This window comes from Xenia sp. Carnegie-2017, unplaced genomic scaffold, assembly GCF_021976095.1.
Source record: "Xenia sp. Carnegie-2017 unplaced genomic scaffold, XeniaSp_v1 HiC_scaffold_22, whole genome shotgun sequence".
In the NCBI taxonomy this organism is placed as follows: domain Eukaryota; kingdom Metazoa; phylum Cnidaria; class Anthozoa; order Malacalcyonacea; family Xeniidae; genus Xenia; species Xenia sp. Carnegie-2017.
The window spans coordinates 17034989-17055255 of record NW_025813485.1 but is presented as its reverse complement, the minus strand read 5'-3'; the positions used below and the strand labels follow the sequence as shown (position 1 = coordinate 17055255).

The following is a 20267-nucleotide window of genomic DNA, read 5'->3' as shown; positions in this document are numbered from 1 at the left end:
AGACATGTTGGTTACATTCTGTTTGTATTTGCAAATACAATGCTACTAGTGATTGCTATATAGCACACCTTGCATATACTTACAGAAGATAATAGTCTAGTGAAATGCCTAAGAAACATTCATGGCATTAAGCTGTCCTTAACTGCAATTTTCACTTTGATAATTTTCTTAATCTTTGACAGAAAAAATTTTGAGTTTTTCTCAAAAGTGAATTTGCTGGCTCTGATGTGGAGATGGGTAAAGGGTTACAATAAACTTGCATGGTTTGAAGTCTGAGCTTTTCTATATTTATGAGCTGTCACTTGTAGTACCAAATTTCTAACTTAACTTATTACATAGAGGTTTGAATGGGGGTCTCTAGGGGGGTCTATGCCTGACAACTTGGTAGAAATTTTTAAAGACTATATCTGTTTTTGAATAGCATTATTGTAAAATAAATTTTACGTTCCTAGACATGCTAATGAGCCATATATTTGGCATGATAATGAGCCTAAATATTTGGCAAAACATTCAAGTATTGTTCACTTCATTTTTTTGAAAAACGTAAGCAAAATGTGTTGTTTTACCGAAAACGATGCCCACAAAATACATCTTGTATTGCTCTAAAACGCTGAAAATGGCATTTTAGAGGTTCTGAAATTCAAAATTTCTCAGGGGAGAATGCCTCAGACCCCCCGCGGCGCGGAGTGCCTCCGACGTTTTATGACTGATGTTTGAAAAATCCTAGATCCGCCCCTGTCCATAAGCATCTTCTACGTTGTGCTGGCATAAAATTTTATAAATTGCCTTGAAAACTTTCATTCGGCAATTTGTATGTCATTTACTCATCATTTTATCCTATCATATTTGCTCACGTTTTCATTCGTCACTGAAAATGACTTCTTCATTTCAATACGAACACATGTATGCTTTTAAAAAAGTCTCGTTTTCTTCAAATGTTTTGTAAACGTTGTTTGTATCCATTTCAAAATGAACAGTTGCAACATTAATTATAATATGTTGCTTCCAAATTGAATATATAATTTTTGTATGCATGGTTTGTGTAAGCTAAATAATACGAAATTACGAAAAAACTTTTCATGATAATTGTATATTTATACGATAACCGATAATGTTTTGTTTTCTTTATAACACAGAACAGAATATATTATGTGTTCTGTGCTGTTTCTTGTGAGGACATTTATAAACACATGACAGTAAATAAATTTTTATTGCAAACTGTGCCCCGAGCAGTGTATTTGGTGTATTAAACAGCCGAAGTTTTTTTCTTCCTAAAATGTTTTGACCATCCTATAACGAAAGTCTCGTGCGGGTTTTTGCGTAAAAAGTTTACAATCAGCCATGATTTAGAGATTTTCAAGAGTTATGTAATTGTTTATAGTGATATAGAAACTTTATTGCGTGAAACATGCATGTAAAATTTGGTATTGATGAAAATGTGTTCAAAAATCAGCAAAGTTAGCGTTGCCCCCAGCTCTCCCCCCCGACCCTCCCAGATCATCGTGCAGTTACTGTATTTATAAGTATTCAAATATTTTTTTAATGAGAAACATTGTAATAAATCTCTATTAATCATTACATCACTTGTGAATATTGTTATCCACTGCATTCGCGACAATCGTCGTATTTTTACTTTCTCGTTGCATTTTAATTACGTTTGGTTGTAAAGTAGTGTTGAACTGTGTACCTGTACACTGTACGCTGTCTTGTTCCTGACAAATGTGCATAATTCAACGTAGAACAAAAGGTACAAAACGGGAAATTACGCACATAACAACAGCGTGGCTTTGTGTGATTAGAAGACGAGATATGTGTACAAATATCAGTAGCATTTGAACTAGAGTTAATACAGCTCAAGAACTTGGCAAAACTATAGCTCGGTCACCAGACTGCGTACGGTTAAAACTTGTCTAATCTTTGTTTCCTTGATCATTATGGAAGTATGTAATGTGTTGTTTAAATATTAGCTACAAGGAGTCCTCCATTATTGCTTTTCGTTCTAGTATTCAAATTAATAACGCGCATACATATTCAATCACTGAAGAAAACATTTGATTATTTCGTATAGATTTAAAGTAAATGGATGTTAGCACGAGCTTATACTGCTTTTGTCTCAATACTTTAAGACGTGAATAAGATAATTTGGATGTTTAAAATGTCTTTGAATATTCGAGCTTGATGCAAATGATTAAAGTCCTAGTGCTACAAAATATGGTAATCTTTGGAAATTTATATATTCGGATTTGGTAGTATAATCGTGTTAGCGTTGAAATTTTTGATAGAAAATATGTAGTGGGTGCGTGGAAATGACTTCTACACGCTTTCTTTCATTGTGAACTCGTTGCCAAAAATGAATGTATAAAAGTATTCACTAAATCCTTATTTTATATTATTTTAGAACAAGTCTAGATAAGACGTGAATGTTATAAGTGACATAGCCTACACTTAAACTGGAGATTTGTGAATACCTTATGCAAAAGCAAAATGAATCAAAAGACATGGGAAGAGAGAGCCAAAAAACTTGAGCAAAAATATGTTCACAGTGTTTATTCAAGACAGGCACTAAGTTACGATAACTTGTGTGATAGTCCATGGCCGCAAATTGTAAATTTCTTGTTTAGTTTACAATCAGGAAGTTTTGTTGCTGATATAGGTATGAAAAAGCTATAGCAATATATGTGTTTTTGCTTTTAGATAGCCTATTAATTGCCATTATCTGTTTTGTTCCTGATAGGCCTCAATCGATCTTTGTACTTTTTTCCTTGTTTTATTGATGATAAGCCGATTGTTTTCACGTTTTCTCCCTTTAGTGGTTGAAGCTTTGTGATTGAATTTAGGTTGTGGTAACGGCAAATACCTTACATTACGTAATGATGTCATCATTCATGGGGCAGATATATGTTTTGAGTTATCTCAGCTGGCTTATAAACGTCATAGAAATATAGTAGTTGCTAATAATTTAAAACTACCATTCATTACTTCATCAATGGATGCCGTTATATCGGTAGCTGTACTTCATCATTTTGCTTCTATACAAAGAAGGCGTTGTGCTCTGAGAGAGCTCGTTCGCTTACTTAAGCCTGGTGGTCAAATTCTATTATACGTAATTGCTTGGGAACAAAAACATCGAAAGGTTAGTATGTGTGGATTTGCTGTATCTAAATAACAGGATTCAGTTTCAGAAAAAATTTCTATGAATGAAAGTTAAAAGATTTTTCTTGCAAAGCTACTTCATAGTTGTATTAAATGTGCATAAAAACAGATGGTGGATTAATCCTTCAGTCTTTAACATAACCATGTATATAAACACTTATAAGGAATATACAGTAGCTCCACTTCTTGTGCAATTGGCTGCTGTATACTAGATTACTAGTACTGGCTGCCGTTAGCCATTCATTATTCCTATTGGTCAAAAAAAGCAATTGACTGGCTACCACTATGTTAATCACGTGCGCAAGAAGTTATGTGCGACACAACAAAAATTTAATGGAGTGGCTCTACTGTATATTCAATATGCTGTAGTATAACTAAAACAAGGCAATAACATGTATTTCGTGTATTTCTTGTAGTTTGACTCCCAAGATGTTCTTATTCCTTGGACACTTGAAGCTGGCAAGAATCATAGCATCATTAATGTCAGTGAGAACTGCAAAACTAAAGAAACTAATATTATTCAGTCCCATAATTTACTTACAAGCAAATTTAACGGGACAGCTGCTGGTCACACGAGAAAGAAACTAAGAATGAAAGAAGACGAAACCTCAGAGTTTAAAGAAAAACATCTTTGTACATCTCTTTTTGATGCTTTTGAATTGTTTACGAGCGAAACAAAAATAAAACTTCAAAGTTTTGCAAACAGCCGGAAGAATGTCCGCGATGTTGTACGAACAAATAGTGAGTTCAATTTGAACTACAATGATAACGTTCCTGGTACATCTGCACAAGCTAACGAAGTCTTGCTTGCTACACCAAATATGAAGCAAAACTTTCAGAAAAAAGAAATTCCAAATTTTTTTTCTAAAGATGGTAAGAATGTATTGGATCTAAAAAGTCAGAATTCTTCTCTCCATACTGACCGCTTTCAAAGATTTTACCACGTTTTTGTAAAACATGAACTAGCAGAGCTTGTGAGAGAGGTTTCTGGATTGAAAATAATAGAGCAGTTTTACGACCATGGAAATTGGGTTGTCAAAGCAGCAAAGATGCCAGATGTGGCTGACAGTAAAGACATTGGTTAGTGTTTATTTGAAAGTTCATTGGCTAGTGTTCATTTGAAAGTCATTGGCTAGTGTTTATTTGAAAGTTCATTGGCTAGTGTTCGTTTGTAGGTTCATTGGCTAGTGTTCATTTGAAAGTTCTTATACTGCTCAAAGTGGATGGTTCATAATAATTGTGTGCTTGACAACTCCTTCAGACATGATTACAGCGGGTGATAAAACAACCTCTCAGTACCAAAGCCAGAACGTTTTTTACACATGGAATCAATGCAAATATTTGACTTCATTCACTAGAAATCAATTTTCTGCAGAAATGCATACAAAACATGAAATGCTGTAATGTTGAACATGAAGTCAAACACCGGAGAATGCCATAGTTACGGCTCAGATATTTCTGACGTATGATATTTCACAGATGACTTTGAACAACACTGTTCTTGTAACTCAGAAGTAACAATAATAAATCATTCAACAACAATAAACGCTAAACCTTCGCCTTCTCAAACAAGTTCTTTGACGCATCAATTGGCGAACATCCTTTTCTTTACGTCATGACCATTTGTACTCTTCTTTGGGAAGTGTGTATATTCAATCAATGATACTCTTCTGCCTTCAGTAAAATCTCATGTCTACAGTAACCATAGACTTCGTTGATAAATAAGTAGTATTCTGATTTTCCATGTCTACAGTAATGATAGACTTCGTTGATATATAAGTAGTATTTGTTTGCTGTTTGAACGTGAAGTGAAGAGAAAACATTTTTTAGTGAACTTTGCAATGCTACTGCTTTGTCACTTCTAATATTACAAAAAATTGGAATATTATATTCTTTTGAGCTACATCATTATTTCCACTGTAATGAACCGAATCATTTTATTATGCGCTCACCATTCTGGAGTAGCCAATCCTGCAAATTTTTGTAGGCTTTAGTATTGTTTTATAATCTATAGCAAATTGCTTTAGTTAACTTTAGTCCATGTATTTTTAATGTTTTCTGATCGAGGTGGACTCGGTGGGTGGACTGCATCACTTCAAGATTCATTTTAAAGTTTTAGGAGTTCTTGGCATTAATAAGACATTGTTTTCTATACATTGTGTTACTGGACTAGCATGCTAAAAGTGTTTCCCCTGAAGTGTTGTACTAGTTTCTCTCTTAGTTCACCATTAACCTGCAATGTGAGGAAAAAAACACTGAAAAACTACGAGAAAAAACCCGGAAAAATGCTTTAAATCTCATCCACCCCTCCCCTCCCCCCCGCCAAAACTTTTCGTAACATGCGCAGTTATTGTGTTGTTTTGAATGCGCTCTGACGTTCTCATACTTATATCAAAATGGAAGGAAAACTTTGCCAAGAAAAGTACGAATTTATCTCATTAAATGAGTGCGTTGACGCTTTTGAGAAGATGAAAGAAGGTTTTAATTCGGGAGAATTATGTGACATAACTCTTATTGTTGGTGATAAAAAGATCCATGCTCACAAAGTAGTTTTGAGTTCAGTAAGTCCCTATTTTAAAGCAATGTTTACCTGTGGTATGTCTGAGGCTAATAAAGATGTAGTCACGATTAAAGATGTCGATGAAGAAATATTTCACCTACTTATTGAATACATATACACCCATCGAGTGCTAATTCAACTTGATAACGTTCAAAGTTTGTTGCAGTGCGCAAATATTTTGCAACTTGATAGTGTTGTCACTGCATGTTGTAATTTCATCTATAGTCATCTTAATATTTCCAACTGTTTAAGTGTTCGCAATTTTTTGGAGGCCAACGGTTGTTCTAAAGTAGTTTGCAAAGTCGATGCATTTATAGAGCTTCATTATGTTGAGATAATAAAATCGCCTGAATTTCTTGACATAAGTTTCAGTCATTTTAAGCAATTACTTTCCGGCAGTAATTTGAATGTACCAAATGAGGAGGTTGTTTTCAAAAGTGTCATCAAATGGATCCATCACTCTAGTACTGAGCGGCACAATCATATTGGTTCATTGATGACATATGTTCGTCTGCCAATGCTTCCAGTTTTATCATTAATTTCCATGGTTGAAAAGGAAGCATTGATTTCAAAAGTTATTGCATGCCGGGATCTTATTGATGAAGCAAAGAATTTTCATTTATGTCCGGACAAAGTTCCATCATCTGCTAGAATATTTCCTCGAAAGTCTTATTCAGGCATGTTGTTTTCTATTGGTGGTCGAGGTAAGGGAGGTGATCCATTTAGCAAAATGGAGATTTTCAATTGGTTGGAGAACCATTGGATATCCGGCCCCAGAATGCTGATGCCTCGACGACATGTTGCTGCTGCTGAAATTAATGGAGTCATATATGCTATTGGCGGGCACAATGGAAGCGAGCATTTAAATACTGTGGAAAGTTTCGATCCCAAAGTAGGCTCATGGGTGCTACGTAAGTCTATGTCTATTTGTCGTCGTGGAATGTCTGTTGGAATTTTGAATAACATGTTGTATGCTATTGGTGGTCTTGATGAATCAACATGTTACAATCGTGTTGAAAGGTTTGTGAAATTGGTTTTGATAATATCTTAATGTGTGGAGTTACATTAGCATGGTTTTCTGATTCCAAAGATATGACCCTGTGCTTGATGAATGGTTAGAAATGGCCCCGATGAAACTCCAACGAGGTGGTGTAGGTGCTATTGCTTTTGATGGATTTCTTTATGCTGTTGGTGGTAATAATGGTAGTTGTTCCCTGTCTTCAGTGGAGAAGTATGACCCACATCGTAATTTATGGTGTGATGTACCTTCCATGAAACAAGAAAGGGCTGGTAGAGTTATATTTTTTCTCATTTTGATATTTCTTGTTTATTGAATTTCTGTCTATATTGTAAGATGGTTTTTAGACCAAATAATATGTTTATGGCAAATTTCTCTTTTGTTTAACCATTTATAAAGGTCTTGGAGTGGCTGTCCTAAGTAATTATTTGTATGCTGTTGGCGGCTTTGATGATTCACTTCCTTTGCAATCTGTGGAAAGGTATGATATTCAAACAGACACATGGAGTATCATATCCACTATGAACTCTTGTCGAGGTGGTGTTGGAGTTTGTACTATGGGAAAAATGATTTGGGCTGTTGGTGGTCATGATGGGATGAACTATTTAAATTCTGTTGAATACTATGACATTTCAACTGGAACATGGAGTTTAGTTAGTTCCATGGAGGTTGGTCGTGCTGGTGCTGGTGTAGTGACATGTCATTGCGACATTGACAAGTTTGGTAAAACACATGTTATGGCTGAAACTGCAGTCGTATGATTATAAATTTACTCGCAAACCATTTGAGTGATAACTTGATCATGGCATTATAAGAGGAAATCTACTTTAAACATTATTTAAGATGCTTCATTGTAAATGATAATGACGTTGATATCAATTCGAAATATTACTTGTAAATTTTATCTTGTCTTATTAATGTAACTTGTATCTTGAGTTGACGAGATGATGTTTTTGGAAATATGTTTTATCTTATATTTCTGTAAATTCTCGGCTGGAAAAGATCCTAGCATTATTTGCTAGACTTTCGCGGAAACAATCTTTTGAGAAAAGATAAATGTTCCTAAAATTCCCAAAAACTTTTAAAAAGTGGTTATAATTTTTGTTCAATGTTCTTCGCGTTTGTGTTATCGTTTCATTTAAGTTAATTTACTTTATTATTTTTTCAATTTGCGTAGTCTAAAATGTAAGATATAGTGTTTAGTAACCAGCCAGGTTTATCGTCAGCTTATTGTGTTATAGCCAACATGTGAATTTTTTGTAGTTGTTATTTACAAAAATTGGCGGACGATAAAGAGAGTGCAAAGCTCGACAAAAAAGTGTTGGCTGGTTACGTTACTGCGGCTGTAAATATTGTCTAGTCTAATATATAAAATTAATAAAAATTCTTTATCTGTGTGATTCTATTCTTGATGTGATTTTGTAGCTACTTGCGCAATTACTCATTTAAAAATCCAAAACACTTGAGCAAGTCATTACATAAAGAAAAGCGAATACACAAGATGAAAAGTTCTTTCCAGTAATCGATAAACTCCATAGCGTGGGGTTGAACATCGAAGAGGGTTGTTTTGATCAGTTCTATTATGGCTGACCTTTCTGACGACATTGTAATGAATATATTACCAATGAAACCGTCTGCAAACGGACGGAGAAATGGAATAAAATTTCCCAGAACTCTGCATGGGTTTACTTGAAACTGTTCAAGCAACTGTGATGAATTCTGCGGGAAAAAAATTGATATGATTGGTGCACCTAATTGCAACACTTGATTCGTTAGATCTCGTTCTGTTGTGTATAAAATATACTGCAATTCTCTGGTCAGCGAATCACACCAAATTTGAAGAAGTGGAGCCATAGTGAACGTATCAATAAAACGTGGAGCTGCATGCGGTCGATTATCCATCGAGCGCCAGACTAGATGATCTTGTCTTCCACGAAGATGAAACCGGTCGAGTGAAAAACTTTCTGCCAAAACATCTTTTTGCTCGATTTGATCAAAGAAACCACGAAAGTCGGCAAAAGTAGCAAGACCTTCTGAAATGCAAGACCACATTTCGTCTTTGCTGTTTCTTGCATGTAAGCACTCAGCCTCGGCAAATTTAAAAACTCCTCGAAACGCTTGAATATACGATCTTGCTTTTTCTGCATTTATTTTTCCCACATGATGCTTGTCGCTACAATGTTCTATCGCTTTTGGTATCAAACGGGAAGAAGCCAAGCGAAAGATTCATATTGCATCATTTATTTGTTCCTTGTTACGGTATAAAATACCCAAAGTGATTGCAGCAACAATAATGCTTTGCGAAAGAATTGATGCCCAGATCTCATTTCCTTTAGGACAACGAAATCGCAAAAAGAGTTCAATGATTTTTTCAAATTGTTGTATGACCCTTTCCTCGTTCTGCATGCCATTTATCAGTAAGATGTAGGCGTGATAGAGTATGCGCATAAAGTCACCATTTCCCGTGTAATGTCTTGCATTTAACATTGCCTTCTCAAGACAGGGATCATCATAGCTGCCAAGCATAACACGACAACTGCCGATCATGAATAAAGCTGAATTCTCAAAAAGACTGTTTACGACGCCACCTTTAGACTGCATGACTGACTCATAAAGCACTTGGGCTGCGAGAAATTTGACCAAAGCCTCGTTGTATGATCTTTGACGGTAATCCAATAAACCCGCGATAAACATCTGATATGAGCATGTAGTCACCTGCGTGACGGAATCTAGATCATGAACTGTGGATTCACTTGCTTCTTTGGCAGTGTTCAAAAATGTTCTTACTTGCTCAACGTCGTCTTGATGGAAAGATGCCATGGCCGCTATCAAGCAAGATAAAATCTTCCATTGTGAGTTATTGCCGTCGTTTATAGAGTTAAGGATGATTCTTGTGTACCGAGAAGAGTAATCAGGATTGAGACAGGATAAATAAGCCAAACATACCCTCTGCAACTCTTCACTTTGCGAATCATTGTATGCTTGAACAAACCTATCACTCATTACGTTAAAGTAGCGATATGAAGTGAAGGCAAGAGCAATGGCAGAGTTAAAATGTGAATATTCATAAAATTTTACATTAAAACTTGATTTTAACGGTTGTTGTACTGTTTGGTCGCGAAGGTTGAGCATAAACATTTTTACCGCTTTCTGAAATGGGAGAACTGTATAGAAAAAACGAATGCACAAGTCTCGAACTACGTCCAGATTGATGTCGACAGACTGATCAAAGAAGGAAAAGATTTCGTCTTGTCGTCCACATCGTAAGTAAGCCATTAAACGCAACTCGTTAACAATGCTTACCACAACGAAGAGATTATGATGAACATCATTTGAAATGATATCGTCATCTCTTAGTCGATCCAAAATGCTCCATGGTGTCTTGTTAACAACGCTTTTGTGCTGAAACTTACCAATGTTGCTGATAAGCATTCCAACCGATCGGTAAAGTTTCTTTTTAATTGAGGAAATCATACCAAAATCCCTGGATGTCAGTGAATAATGAAACTGCTCAAATGCATTCTTAAGACATTTAAAGGCGGAGGATTTTCTTGGATTCAGAGTCTCATTGTCAACAGAGATATCAGATTTGGATTGAACACTGTCACTGAACATGTCGACAAGCTCTTTTTTGCCGTAGAGAAAATAAATGTTGCTTAACACAGAAGATAGGTGATAGTTGTTTTCCAAGTTTGCACCTTGATCATGTTTCAGTGAGTTAATATATAGATCAGCGAGTTCTTTTGGCGTCTTGATGAGATCTTTATTTTTCCCCCTACCCTGAACAATTGAACCAAGAGGAGTCTTACAAGCTTGACTCATGCGACCATCCAAGGAAAATCCTCTCATTTCATCATCGTAAAACCCTTTGCCTTTTGGAAATGGCCATTCAACTGCATCGACCTTTTCTAGGTGGTTATCACAGGATTGTGATGAACATTTGAATTTAGACAAGGTACTTGTCAAGGCATTGTTTTCATCATTCAAGGATGGAATGCACATTGTCGGCAAAATTGTTTCTTGTAGATTGATCACTTTATAGGTAAAATATTCTAATAATTTGACAAAATATTGTTTAACTGGAGCATTGCTCGTGCCCTCATCTACCAATAAAGCAAACTCCAAATCACTATATGGCGTCACTTCACATCTAGCAAACGATCCAAATGCAATAAAGGCAAAGCCTATTTCACCAGGGGGCTCTCCAATGACTTTCACACATTCGTCTATCAACGAATTGAAACAATCTCGCACAAACTCACGAATCTCGGCAAAAAGCTCTCTTATTTCTTCAGCTCGCTTAACCTCCATTTGAGTATCTCTGTCGTGAAGAGGTGATGTAAATATAGCATAGGTTTTTTGAATAGTGTTCAATTTCTCTCGACAGTCATTGCGGAAGTCGTATAGAAGCTTCTTATGGTCTTCGACTCTGTCAACATCGTATTTAAAATCATTGCCTTTCTCGTCTGCCCGGTCACAAAGTGAAATAATGTCATCTTCAATTTGAAGAAGTTTTTTTTTCACTTCTTTCCTTTTGTTTTCATCATTGTTTCGAAGGAGACTTGCGTTATAAAGTGCTGTCGCTACAACATACTGATCTAAACGAGAGAACAACGATATTGAATCGTCGACGACACATCCTCGATTGTAGTAAACATCGCCGAGTTTTTTCAATGCTATTGCCTCTTTGTCTCTGTTTTGATCGTCGTAAGCTATTTTCAAAGCTTTTACAATTTCTAACTCACGATGCCAACTTGAACAGGAATGTCGTTCACACTTATTTAGTGCATTTTCAAACGAGAGAGCAACAGACAACGCCATGCTGTAGCGTAAATGAAAACAAACAACTCGGACAAATTTTCTCCGCCTTATACAGAAGAAATCAATGTTTGAGAATAGTAACTAAAGCATAATTTCCTGCAATTCCGATCCCGAGAACACATGCTGTCTCATTTTTACAATGTTTATGCTTGTGTTGGGATTTTTCCAAGTAAAATATGCTTACAAAGCTTTTATTGTGATAAGTAGTACTATTCTTGGCTAGATTCTTGGAATCTTTATTGGTGTCAGCGATAGTCAAAAATACGTTTTTACATACTAAATATTTTGTCCCCTTCACTGTTCTTTTTTCTTGTCTTTCTCCAATATTGAGTTCAAGAATCAGTATGGTCTTTCATTTCAATATTAAATAATGTAGATTATATGTTAATTTTGACACATATTTATTCCCCGCAACGTATGTATTAGCCTTTTGCAATACTTGGAATTACATGTCTTTAAAAGAGCACTTGCTGACATTGAGATATTTATTTCGTACACATTTGCTATTCACCATTTATGCTGCAATATCCGACTAAGTACATTTTAAACAATACTTAATGTTGTGTGACATTATCCGAGTTATTTTTCCCGTACTTGTGTTAATTAAAGTAAACTTGTATCTACGACTTCTAGTCCTCGGACAATGATTACAAGTGCACCAAGGAACAATCATAATTTCTTGTTCTTCTCTGACTTTTTCATGTTCACGAACATCTCTAGTTTTACGTAATACTTCGGTAATGTTTTTTTCGATCCAAATTCGTTTTCTACAGGAGTACAAACATGGCTGTGGGTTCTTGCTAGCCTTCCATAAACCTGTTATAAATTGAGCAGTTAGAAAATGCGGATTTTTGTCTATTCAAAACATGCATCACACACGTATTTTGCAAAGAAGTGTCATATGCTCAAATCTCCCGGCAATTAAAATACATACACAAAGAGACTAAAGAAGCTTAACAACAATTAAAATTGTTCAATTCTATTTCCAGCTTAGTTGCCTGTACACTGTTCTGTGAAATACATGTTGTGAATGTTGTGAAAGTCATTGTGTTATCATGATTTTAAAAACAAATGCATTCTTAAGACATTTAAAGGCGGAGGATTTTCTTGGGTTCAGAGTCTCATTGTCATCAGAGATATCAGATTTGGATTGAACACTGTCACTGAACATGTCGACAAGTTCTTTTTTGCCATAGAGAAAATAAATGTTGCTTAACACAGAAGATAGGTGATAGTTGTTTTCCAATATTACTTGTAAATTTTATCTTGTCTTATTAATGTAACTTGTATCTTGAGTTGACGAGATGATGTTTTTGGAAATATGTTTTATCTTATATTTCTGTAAATTCTCGGCTGGAAAAGATCCTAGCATTATTTGCTACACTTTCGCGGAAACAATCTTTTGAGAAAATATAAATGTCCCTAAAATTCCCAAAAACTTTTAAAAAGTGGTTATAAGTTTTGTTCAATGTTCTTCGCATTTGTGTTATCGTTTCATTTAAGTTAATTTACTTTATTATTTTTTTCAATTTGTGTAGTCTAAAATGTAAGACATACTGTTTAGTAACCAGCCAGCTTTATCTCTAGCTTATTATGGTATAGTCATTATGTGAATTTTTCTGTAGTTGTTATTTACAAAAATTGGCGGACGATAAAGAGAGTGCAAAGCACGACAAAAACGTGTTGGCTGGTTACGTTACTGCGGCTGTAAATATTGTCTAGTCTAATATATAAAATTAATAAAAATTCTTTATCTGTGTGATTCTATTCTTGATGTGATTTTGTAGCTACTTGCGCAATTACTCATTTAAAAATCCAAAACACTTGAGCAAGTCATTACATAAAGAAAAGCGAATACACAAGATGAAAAGTTCTTTCCAGTAATCGATAAACTCCGTAGCGTGAGGTTGAACATCGAAGAGGGTTGTTTTGATCAGTTCTATTATGGCTGACCTTTCTGACGACATTGTAATGAATATATTACCAATGAAACCGTCTGCAAACGGACGGAGAAATGGAATAAAATTTCCCAGAACTCTGCATGGGTTTACTTGAAACTGTTCAAGCAACTGTGATGAATTCTGTGAGGAAAAAATTGATATGATTGGTGCACCTAATTGCAACACTTGATTCGTTAGATCTCGTTCTGTTGTGTATAAAATATACTGCAATTCTCTGGTCAGCGAATCACACCAAATTTGAAGAAGTGGAGCCATAGTCAACGTATCAGTAAAACGTGGAGCTGCATGCGGTCGATTATCCATTGAGCGCCAGACTAGATGATCTTGTCTTCCACGAAGATGAAACCGGTCGAGTGAAAAACTTTCTGCCAAAACATCTTTTTGCTCGATTTCATCAAAGAAACCACGAAAGTCGGCAAAAGTAGCAAGACCTTCTGAAATGCAAGACCACATTTCGTCTTTGCTGTTTCTTGCATGTAAGCACTCAGCCTCGGCAAATTTAAAAACTCCTCGAAACGCTTGAATATACGATCTTGTTTTTTCTGCATTTATTTTTCCAACATGATGCTTGTCGCTACAATGTTCTATCGCTTTTGGTATCAAACGGGAAGAAGCCAAGCGAAATATTCGTATTGCATCATTTATTTGTTCCTTGTTACGGTATAAAATACCCAAAGCGATTGCAGCAACAATAATGCTTTGCGAAAGAATTGATGCCCATATCTCATTTCCTTTAGGGCAACGAAATCGCAAAAAGAGTTCAATGATTTTTTCAAATTGTTGTATGACCCTTTCCTCGTTCTGCATGCCATTTATCAGTAAGATGTAGGCGTGATAGAGTATGCGCATAAAGTCACCATTTCCCGTGTAATGTCTTGCATTTAACATTGCCTTCTCAAGACAGGGATCATCATAGCTGCCAAGCATCACAAAGCAACTGCCGATCATGAATAAAGCTGAATTCTCAAAAAGACTGTTTACGACGTCACCTTTAGACGGCATGACTAACTTATAAAGCACTTGGGCTGCGAGAAATTTGACCAAAGCCTCGTTGTATGATCTTTGACGGTAATCCAATAAACCCGCGATAAACATCTGATATGAGCATGTAGTCTTCTGCGTGACGGAATCTGGATCATGAACAGTGGATTCACTTGCTTCTTTGGCAGTGTTCAAAAATATTCTTACTTGCTCAACGTCGTCTTGATGGAAAGATGCCATGGCCGCTATCAAGCAAGATAAAATCTTCCATTGTGAGTTATTGCCGTCGTTTATAGAGTTAAGGATGATTCTTGTGTACCGAGAAGAGTAATCAGGATTGAGACAGGATAAATAAGCCAAACATACCCTCTGCAACTCTTCACTTTGCGAATCATTGTATGCTTAAACAAACCTATCACTCATTTCATCAAAGTAGTGATGTGAAGTGAAAGCAAGAGCAATGGCAGAGTTAAAATGTGAATATTCATAAAATTTTACATTAAAACTTGATTTTAACGGTTGTTGTACTGTTTGGTCGCGAAGGTTGAGCATAAACATTTTTACCGCCTTCTGAAATGGGAGAACTGTATAGAAAAAACGAATGCACAAGTCTCGAACTACGTCCAGATTGATGTCGACAGACTGATCAAAGAAGGAAAAGATTTCGTCTTGTCGTCCACATCGTAAGTAAGCCATTAAACGCAACTCGTTAACAATGCTTACCACAACGAAGAGATTATGATGAACATCATTTGAAATGATATCGTCATCTCTTAGTCGATCCAAAATGCTCCATGGTGTCTTGTTAACAACGCTTTTGTGCTGAAACTTACCAATGTTGCTGATAAGCATTCCAACCGATCGGTAAAGTTTCTTTTTAATTGAGAGAATCATACCAAAATCCCTGGATGTCAGTGAATAATGAAACTGTTCAAATGCATTCTTAAGACATTCAGAGGCGGAGGATTTTCTTGGGTTCAGAGTCTTATTGTCAACAGAGATATCAGATTTGGATTGAACACTGTCACTGAACATGTCGACAAGTTCTTTTTTGCCATAGAGAAAATAAGTGTTGCTTAACACAGAAGATAGGTGATAGTTGTTTTCCAAGTTTGCACCTTGATCATCTTTCAGTGATTTAATATATAGATCAGCGAGTTCTTTTGGCGTCTTGATGAGATCTTTATTTTTCCCCCTACCCTGAACAATTGAACCAAGAGGAGTCTTACAAGCTTGACTCATGCGACCATCCAAGGAAAATCCTCTCATTTCATCATCGTAAAACCCTTTGCCTTTTGGAAATGGCCATTCAACTGCATCGACCTTTTCTAGGTGGTTATCACAGGATTGTGATGAACATTTGAATTTAGACAAGGTACTTGTCAAAGCATTGTTTTAATCATTCAAGGATGGAATGCACATTGTCGGCAAAATTGTTTGTTGTAGATTGATCACTTTATAGGTAAAATATTCTAATAATTTGACAAAATATTGTTTAACTGGAGCATTGTTCGTGCCCTCATCAACCAATAAAGCAAACTCCAAATCACTATATGGCGTCACTTCACATCTAGCAAACGATCCAAATGCAATAAAGGCAAAGCCTATTTCACCAGGGGGCTCTCCAATGACTTTCACACATTCTTCTATCAACGAATTGAAACAATCTCGCACAAACTCACGAATCTCAGCAAAAAGCTCTCTTATTTCTTCAGCTCGCTTAACCTCCATTTGAGTATCTCTGTCGTGAAGAGGTGATGTAAATATAGCATAGGTTTCTTGAATAGTGTTCAATTTCTCTCGACAGTCATTGCGGAAGTCGTTTAGAAGCTTCTTATGGTCTTCGACTCTGTCAACATCGTATTTAAAATCATTGCCTTTATCGTCTGCCCGGTCACAAAGTGAAATAATGTCATCTTCAATTTGAAGAAGTTTTTTTTTCACTTCTTTCTTTTTGTTTTCATCATTGTTTCGAAGGAGACTTGCGTTATAAAGTGCTGTTGCTACAACATACTGATCTAAACGAGAGAACAACGACATTGAATCGTCGACGACACATCCTCGATTGTAGTAAACATCGCTGAGTTTTTTCAATGCTATTGCCTCTTTGTCTCTGTTTTGATCGTCGTAAGCTATTTTCAAAGCTTTTACAATTTCTAACTCACGATGCCAACTTGAACAGGAATGTCGTTCACACTTATTTAGTGCATTTTCAAACGAGAGAGCAACAGACAACGCCATGCTGTAGCGTAAATGAAAACAAACAACTCGGACAAATTTTCTCCGCCTTATACAGAAGAAATCAATGTTTGAGTATAGTAACTAAAGCATAATTTCCTGCAATTCCGATTCCGAGAACACATGCTGTTTCATTTTTACAATGTTAATGCTTGTGTTGGGAATTTTTCCAAGTAAAATATGCTTACAAAGCTTTTATTGCGATAAGTAGTACTATTCTTGGCTAGATTCTTGGAATCTTTATTGGTGTCAGCGATAGTCAAAGATACGTTTTTACATACTAAATATTTTGTCCCCTTCACTATTCTTTTTTCTTGTCTTTCTCCAATATTGAGTTCAAGAATCAGTATGGTTAGTCATTTTAGTATTAAATAATGTAGATTATATGTTAATTTTGACACATATTTATCCCCCGCAATGTATGTATTAGCCTTTTGCAATACTTGGAATTACATGTCTTCAAAAGAGCACTTGCTGACATGAGATATTTATTTCGTTCACATTTGCTATTCACCATATATGCTGCAATATCCGACTAAGTACATTTTAAACAATACTTAATGTTGTGTGACATTATCCGAGTTATTTTTCCCGTACTTGTGTTAATTAAAGTAAACTTGTATCTACGACTTCTAGTCCTCGGACAATGATTACAAGTGCACCAAGGAACAATCATAATTTCTTGTTCTTCTCTGACTTTTTCATGTTCACGAACATCTCTAGTTTTACGTAATACTTCGGTAATGTTTTTTTCGATCCAAATTCGTTTTCTACAGGAGTACAAACATGGCTGTGGGTTGCTGCTAGCCTTCGATAAACCTGTTATAAATTTAGCAGTTAGAAAATGCGGATTTTTGTCTATTCAAAACATGCATCACACACGTATTTTGCAAAGAAGTGTTATATGCTCAAATCTCCCTGCAATTAAAATACATACACAAAGAATCTAAAAGAGACTAAAGAAGCTCAACAACAATTAAAATTGTTCAATTCTATTTCCAGCCTAGTTGCCTGTACACTGTTCTGTGAAATACATGTTGTGAATGTTGTGAAAGTCATTGTGTTATCATGATTTTAAAAACACCCTATGTTTTTACTCATGAGGTCAAAAAGCTAACAAAAGAACTTAGATGTTATAAAGAAGTTATAATACGGGCGTCATTTATCATTTCTCATATTTATAGAGTGATCCATATGTTCATTTGTTGTAAAGGAAACAGATTTGAAGATTATGAATAGGAAAACTAGGAAATTGACATTACAGAAGTGGACTAGGGAGATAGCTGAAAACTGCTTCGAACATTTTTTGTCACACTAGAAAAGCGAGAAAAACATTTTGTGACTGGGCTATTGTATATATTCCCAGGCTACTTAACTCATCCTGTATCCACAATGTTAAATAAAAATATCATGTATGTGGGTAATTTTTCTAACCATTTAAGCAGTCTTCGACTTGGCTAAATGACCTCTTGAAACGATCCCACTGAAACTGAGAAAAATAAAATGTTAGTATTTAGTAGAGGCAACATACCAGACACGCATATTAAATAAATCATTACTCGGCAATTAGATGAATTCATCTTAACTTTTCTTCCGACAATTATAGAAGTTAAAATATTCCTCTTTGCCTTATTAAAATGTTCTTATTCAGAGCAAATCGTATGAAAAATATACTTTTATAAACATACAAATGCTAGCATGCAAGCAATCATTGTATTCATCATTGTATACTTCATTACAAGTTGTGATGGGAGGTTACATACCTTATTGTTAATGTAGTCAAGAATTTGAAGTTCTAAAATATATAATATTAAAGTAAACATAATGGTGATTCGACAAAAAATAAGTATTAATTTTTATATCAAAGTATAACGCGCCTACACTGAAACGTATAATTACCATTTTGAGGCTCACTTTTCACCGCAAAAGTGCTCCTCGTTGAAATAACTTGCATTATAATCAAAACATAAAATAACCTAAAAAATCAAAATTTGATAATACTTGGTGAGATTATTGTCAGTGCAGACCAATGTTGCAGACAGTGGTTTCTTACAATATCCGTATATTTTGTTTTGCGAACATGAACAGAATTATTTTCATCAATGTCATTTGAATTAATGTAATTCTTACACGATAATCAAGTTTGATCTTTCTTTTGACATTCCTAATGTATTTTAACGATTAAACATCGCTCATTCCTCTATTTATTGACAAGCCATATCAAACTACAATTTTGGCAACGGGCCGACACCATAGTGCGCGATTCATGAAAGATTAGTAAAACGTGAATGACGAAAATATCTTCCCTGTGCAAGTGAATAAGAGTAATCCATGCAGCATGCAACATTAGTTAGAAAAACTTCTTATAAATAGTACGACATGCCGAACAAAGTACTAAAAGTTATTAAACACTTTACAGTTTAGTCCTTCGATCTTACCTTTTCATGTTAAACGAATCAGAAATATACGTAAACATTGTGCGTATTTCGACAAGAGAAAACATGTACTATGACATATATATACATATATATAGCTCACCCGTAGGCACTAAAAAGAACTTCAAAACGCGACAGTAGTTTGATAAAAAAATCATTAATCATAAGCATATAACAAGGCAATGTTGTTTCGCAAGTTTGTTAAAATGAATGTTTAATAAACCACACCACATGCGCATTGAATATGGGGTAATTCCAAAATTATACCTTATTTTCTTTCATATTTTGTATTTAACAGAATTTCTTTTAAAAATATATATCTCAACGTTTCGCAATTCTTTTTCAGATCAGAAACATTATATGTAGCTCAGAGAACAAAAATATGCAAAGAAGCAGTTATAATGTCACATTAAAGAAGGTTGATATACATGAGAAAGCTTTTAGATTCAATCTTATAACATAGGAAAAGTAAACTTGAGATTTGAGAAATACTTTAGAAGCACTGCCATTTTACACACAGGTGCTTGTTGACATTAGCTATGAATACGATTACAGCAGAAAATGTAGCCCCACATTATGATTCTTTAATTACCCTTTAATTACCCTTAATATCTTACCAAATGAGATTTTTGTTTCTTTTTTTGTGCATAAGGTAGATAAATGTCAAACAGCAAGTCCACAAATACATACTAAAAAACAAATATGTTGTTAATTGCCGGTGTTACTTAATACTTTAATGGGAAAATGCTGACACACAGCGCAAGAAGTAAAATACTCGACAAGGCATCTGCACCTTCCTTCTCCTTAAAAAAAATCGGGCTAAAATAGCATTTCATTGTTATTTGGAGAAAATATTTCTTGTCTCCTTCGCAAAAATGGCTTTCATGCATCTAGACTTCAATAATGAATAATTTTGCTAGTCAGACACGGGCGTGACACAATCATTATAAACCAATTTAGTTGAATTTTTAGAGGATTTTCTTTTGAAACATTTGCACTTCCATTTATGAAGGTTAAATTAACTTGTGTGTAAAAGTTGCGCAGTACATTTCTGAAAAATGTTATAATCTCGACATAACACAAGTTATAGCATATTCTTT

At 35.1% G+C, this 20267-nt stretch overlaps 4 protein-coding genes across 4 annotated transcripts; 2 read left to right on the top strand and 2 right to left on the bottom strand.

Moving 5' to 3' along the window:
- Positions 1-744: 744 nt before the first annotated feature.
- Positions 745-4722, top strand: LOC124447356 (alkylated DNA repair protein alkB homolog 8-like). The gene is made up of 5 exons (XM_046998269.1): positions 745-1940; positions 2399-2653; positions 2838-3133; positions 3570-4233; positions 4329-4722. The coding sequence occupies exons 2-5, from the start codon at positions 2485-2487 to the stop codon at positions 4385-4387; spliced, it is 1188 nt and encodes a 395-aa protein (XP_046854225.1). The 5' UTR covers positions 745-1940; positions 2399-2484; the 3' UTR covers positions 4388-4722.
- Positions 4723-5523: 801 nt separating this feature from the next.
- Positions 5524-8131, top strand: LOC124446057 (kelch-like protein 8). The gene is made up of 3 exons (XM_046996850.1): positions 5524-6733; positions 6804-7003; positions 7131-8131. Exons 1-3 carry the CDS (start codon positions 5550-5552, stop codon positions 7490-7492), a joined length of 1746 nt encoding a protein of 581 aa, XP_046852806.1. The 5' UTR covers positions 5524-5549; the 3' UTR covers positions 7493-8131.
- LOC124446056 lies at positions 7804-11935 on the bottom strand. Its single transcript, XM_046996849.1, has 2 exons — positions 11830-11935; positions 7804-11329 (listed from the first exon to the last, which is right to left on the bottom strand). Exon 2 carries the CDS (start codon positions 11040-11042, stop codon positions 8958-8960), a length of 2085 nt encoding a protein of 694 aa, XP_046852805.1. The 5' UTR covers positions 11043-11329; positions 11830-11935; the 3' UTR covers positions 7804-8957.
- A 15-nt stretch (positions 11936-11950) lies between these two features.
- Positions 11951-19250, bottom strand: LOC124446058. The gene is made up of 5 exons (XM_046996851.1): positions 19171-19250; positions 18632-18708; positions 18496-18527; positions 18167-18221; positions 11951-12368 (listed from the first exon to the last, which is right to left on the bottom strand). The coding sequence occupies exons 1-5, from the start codon at positions 19233-19235 to the stop codon at positions 12085-12087; spliced, it is 513 nt and encodes a 170-aa protein (XP_046852807.1). The 5' UTR covers positions 19236-19250; the 3' UTR covers positions 11951-12084.
- Between the last annotated feature and the right edge of the window lie 1017 nt (positions 19251-20267).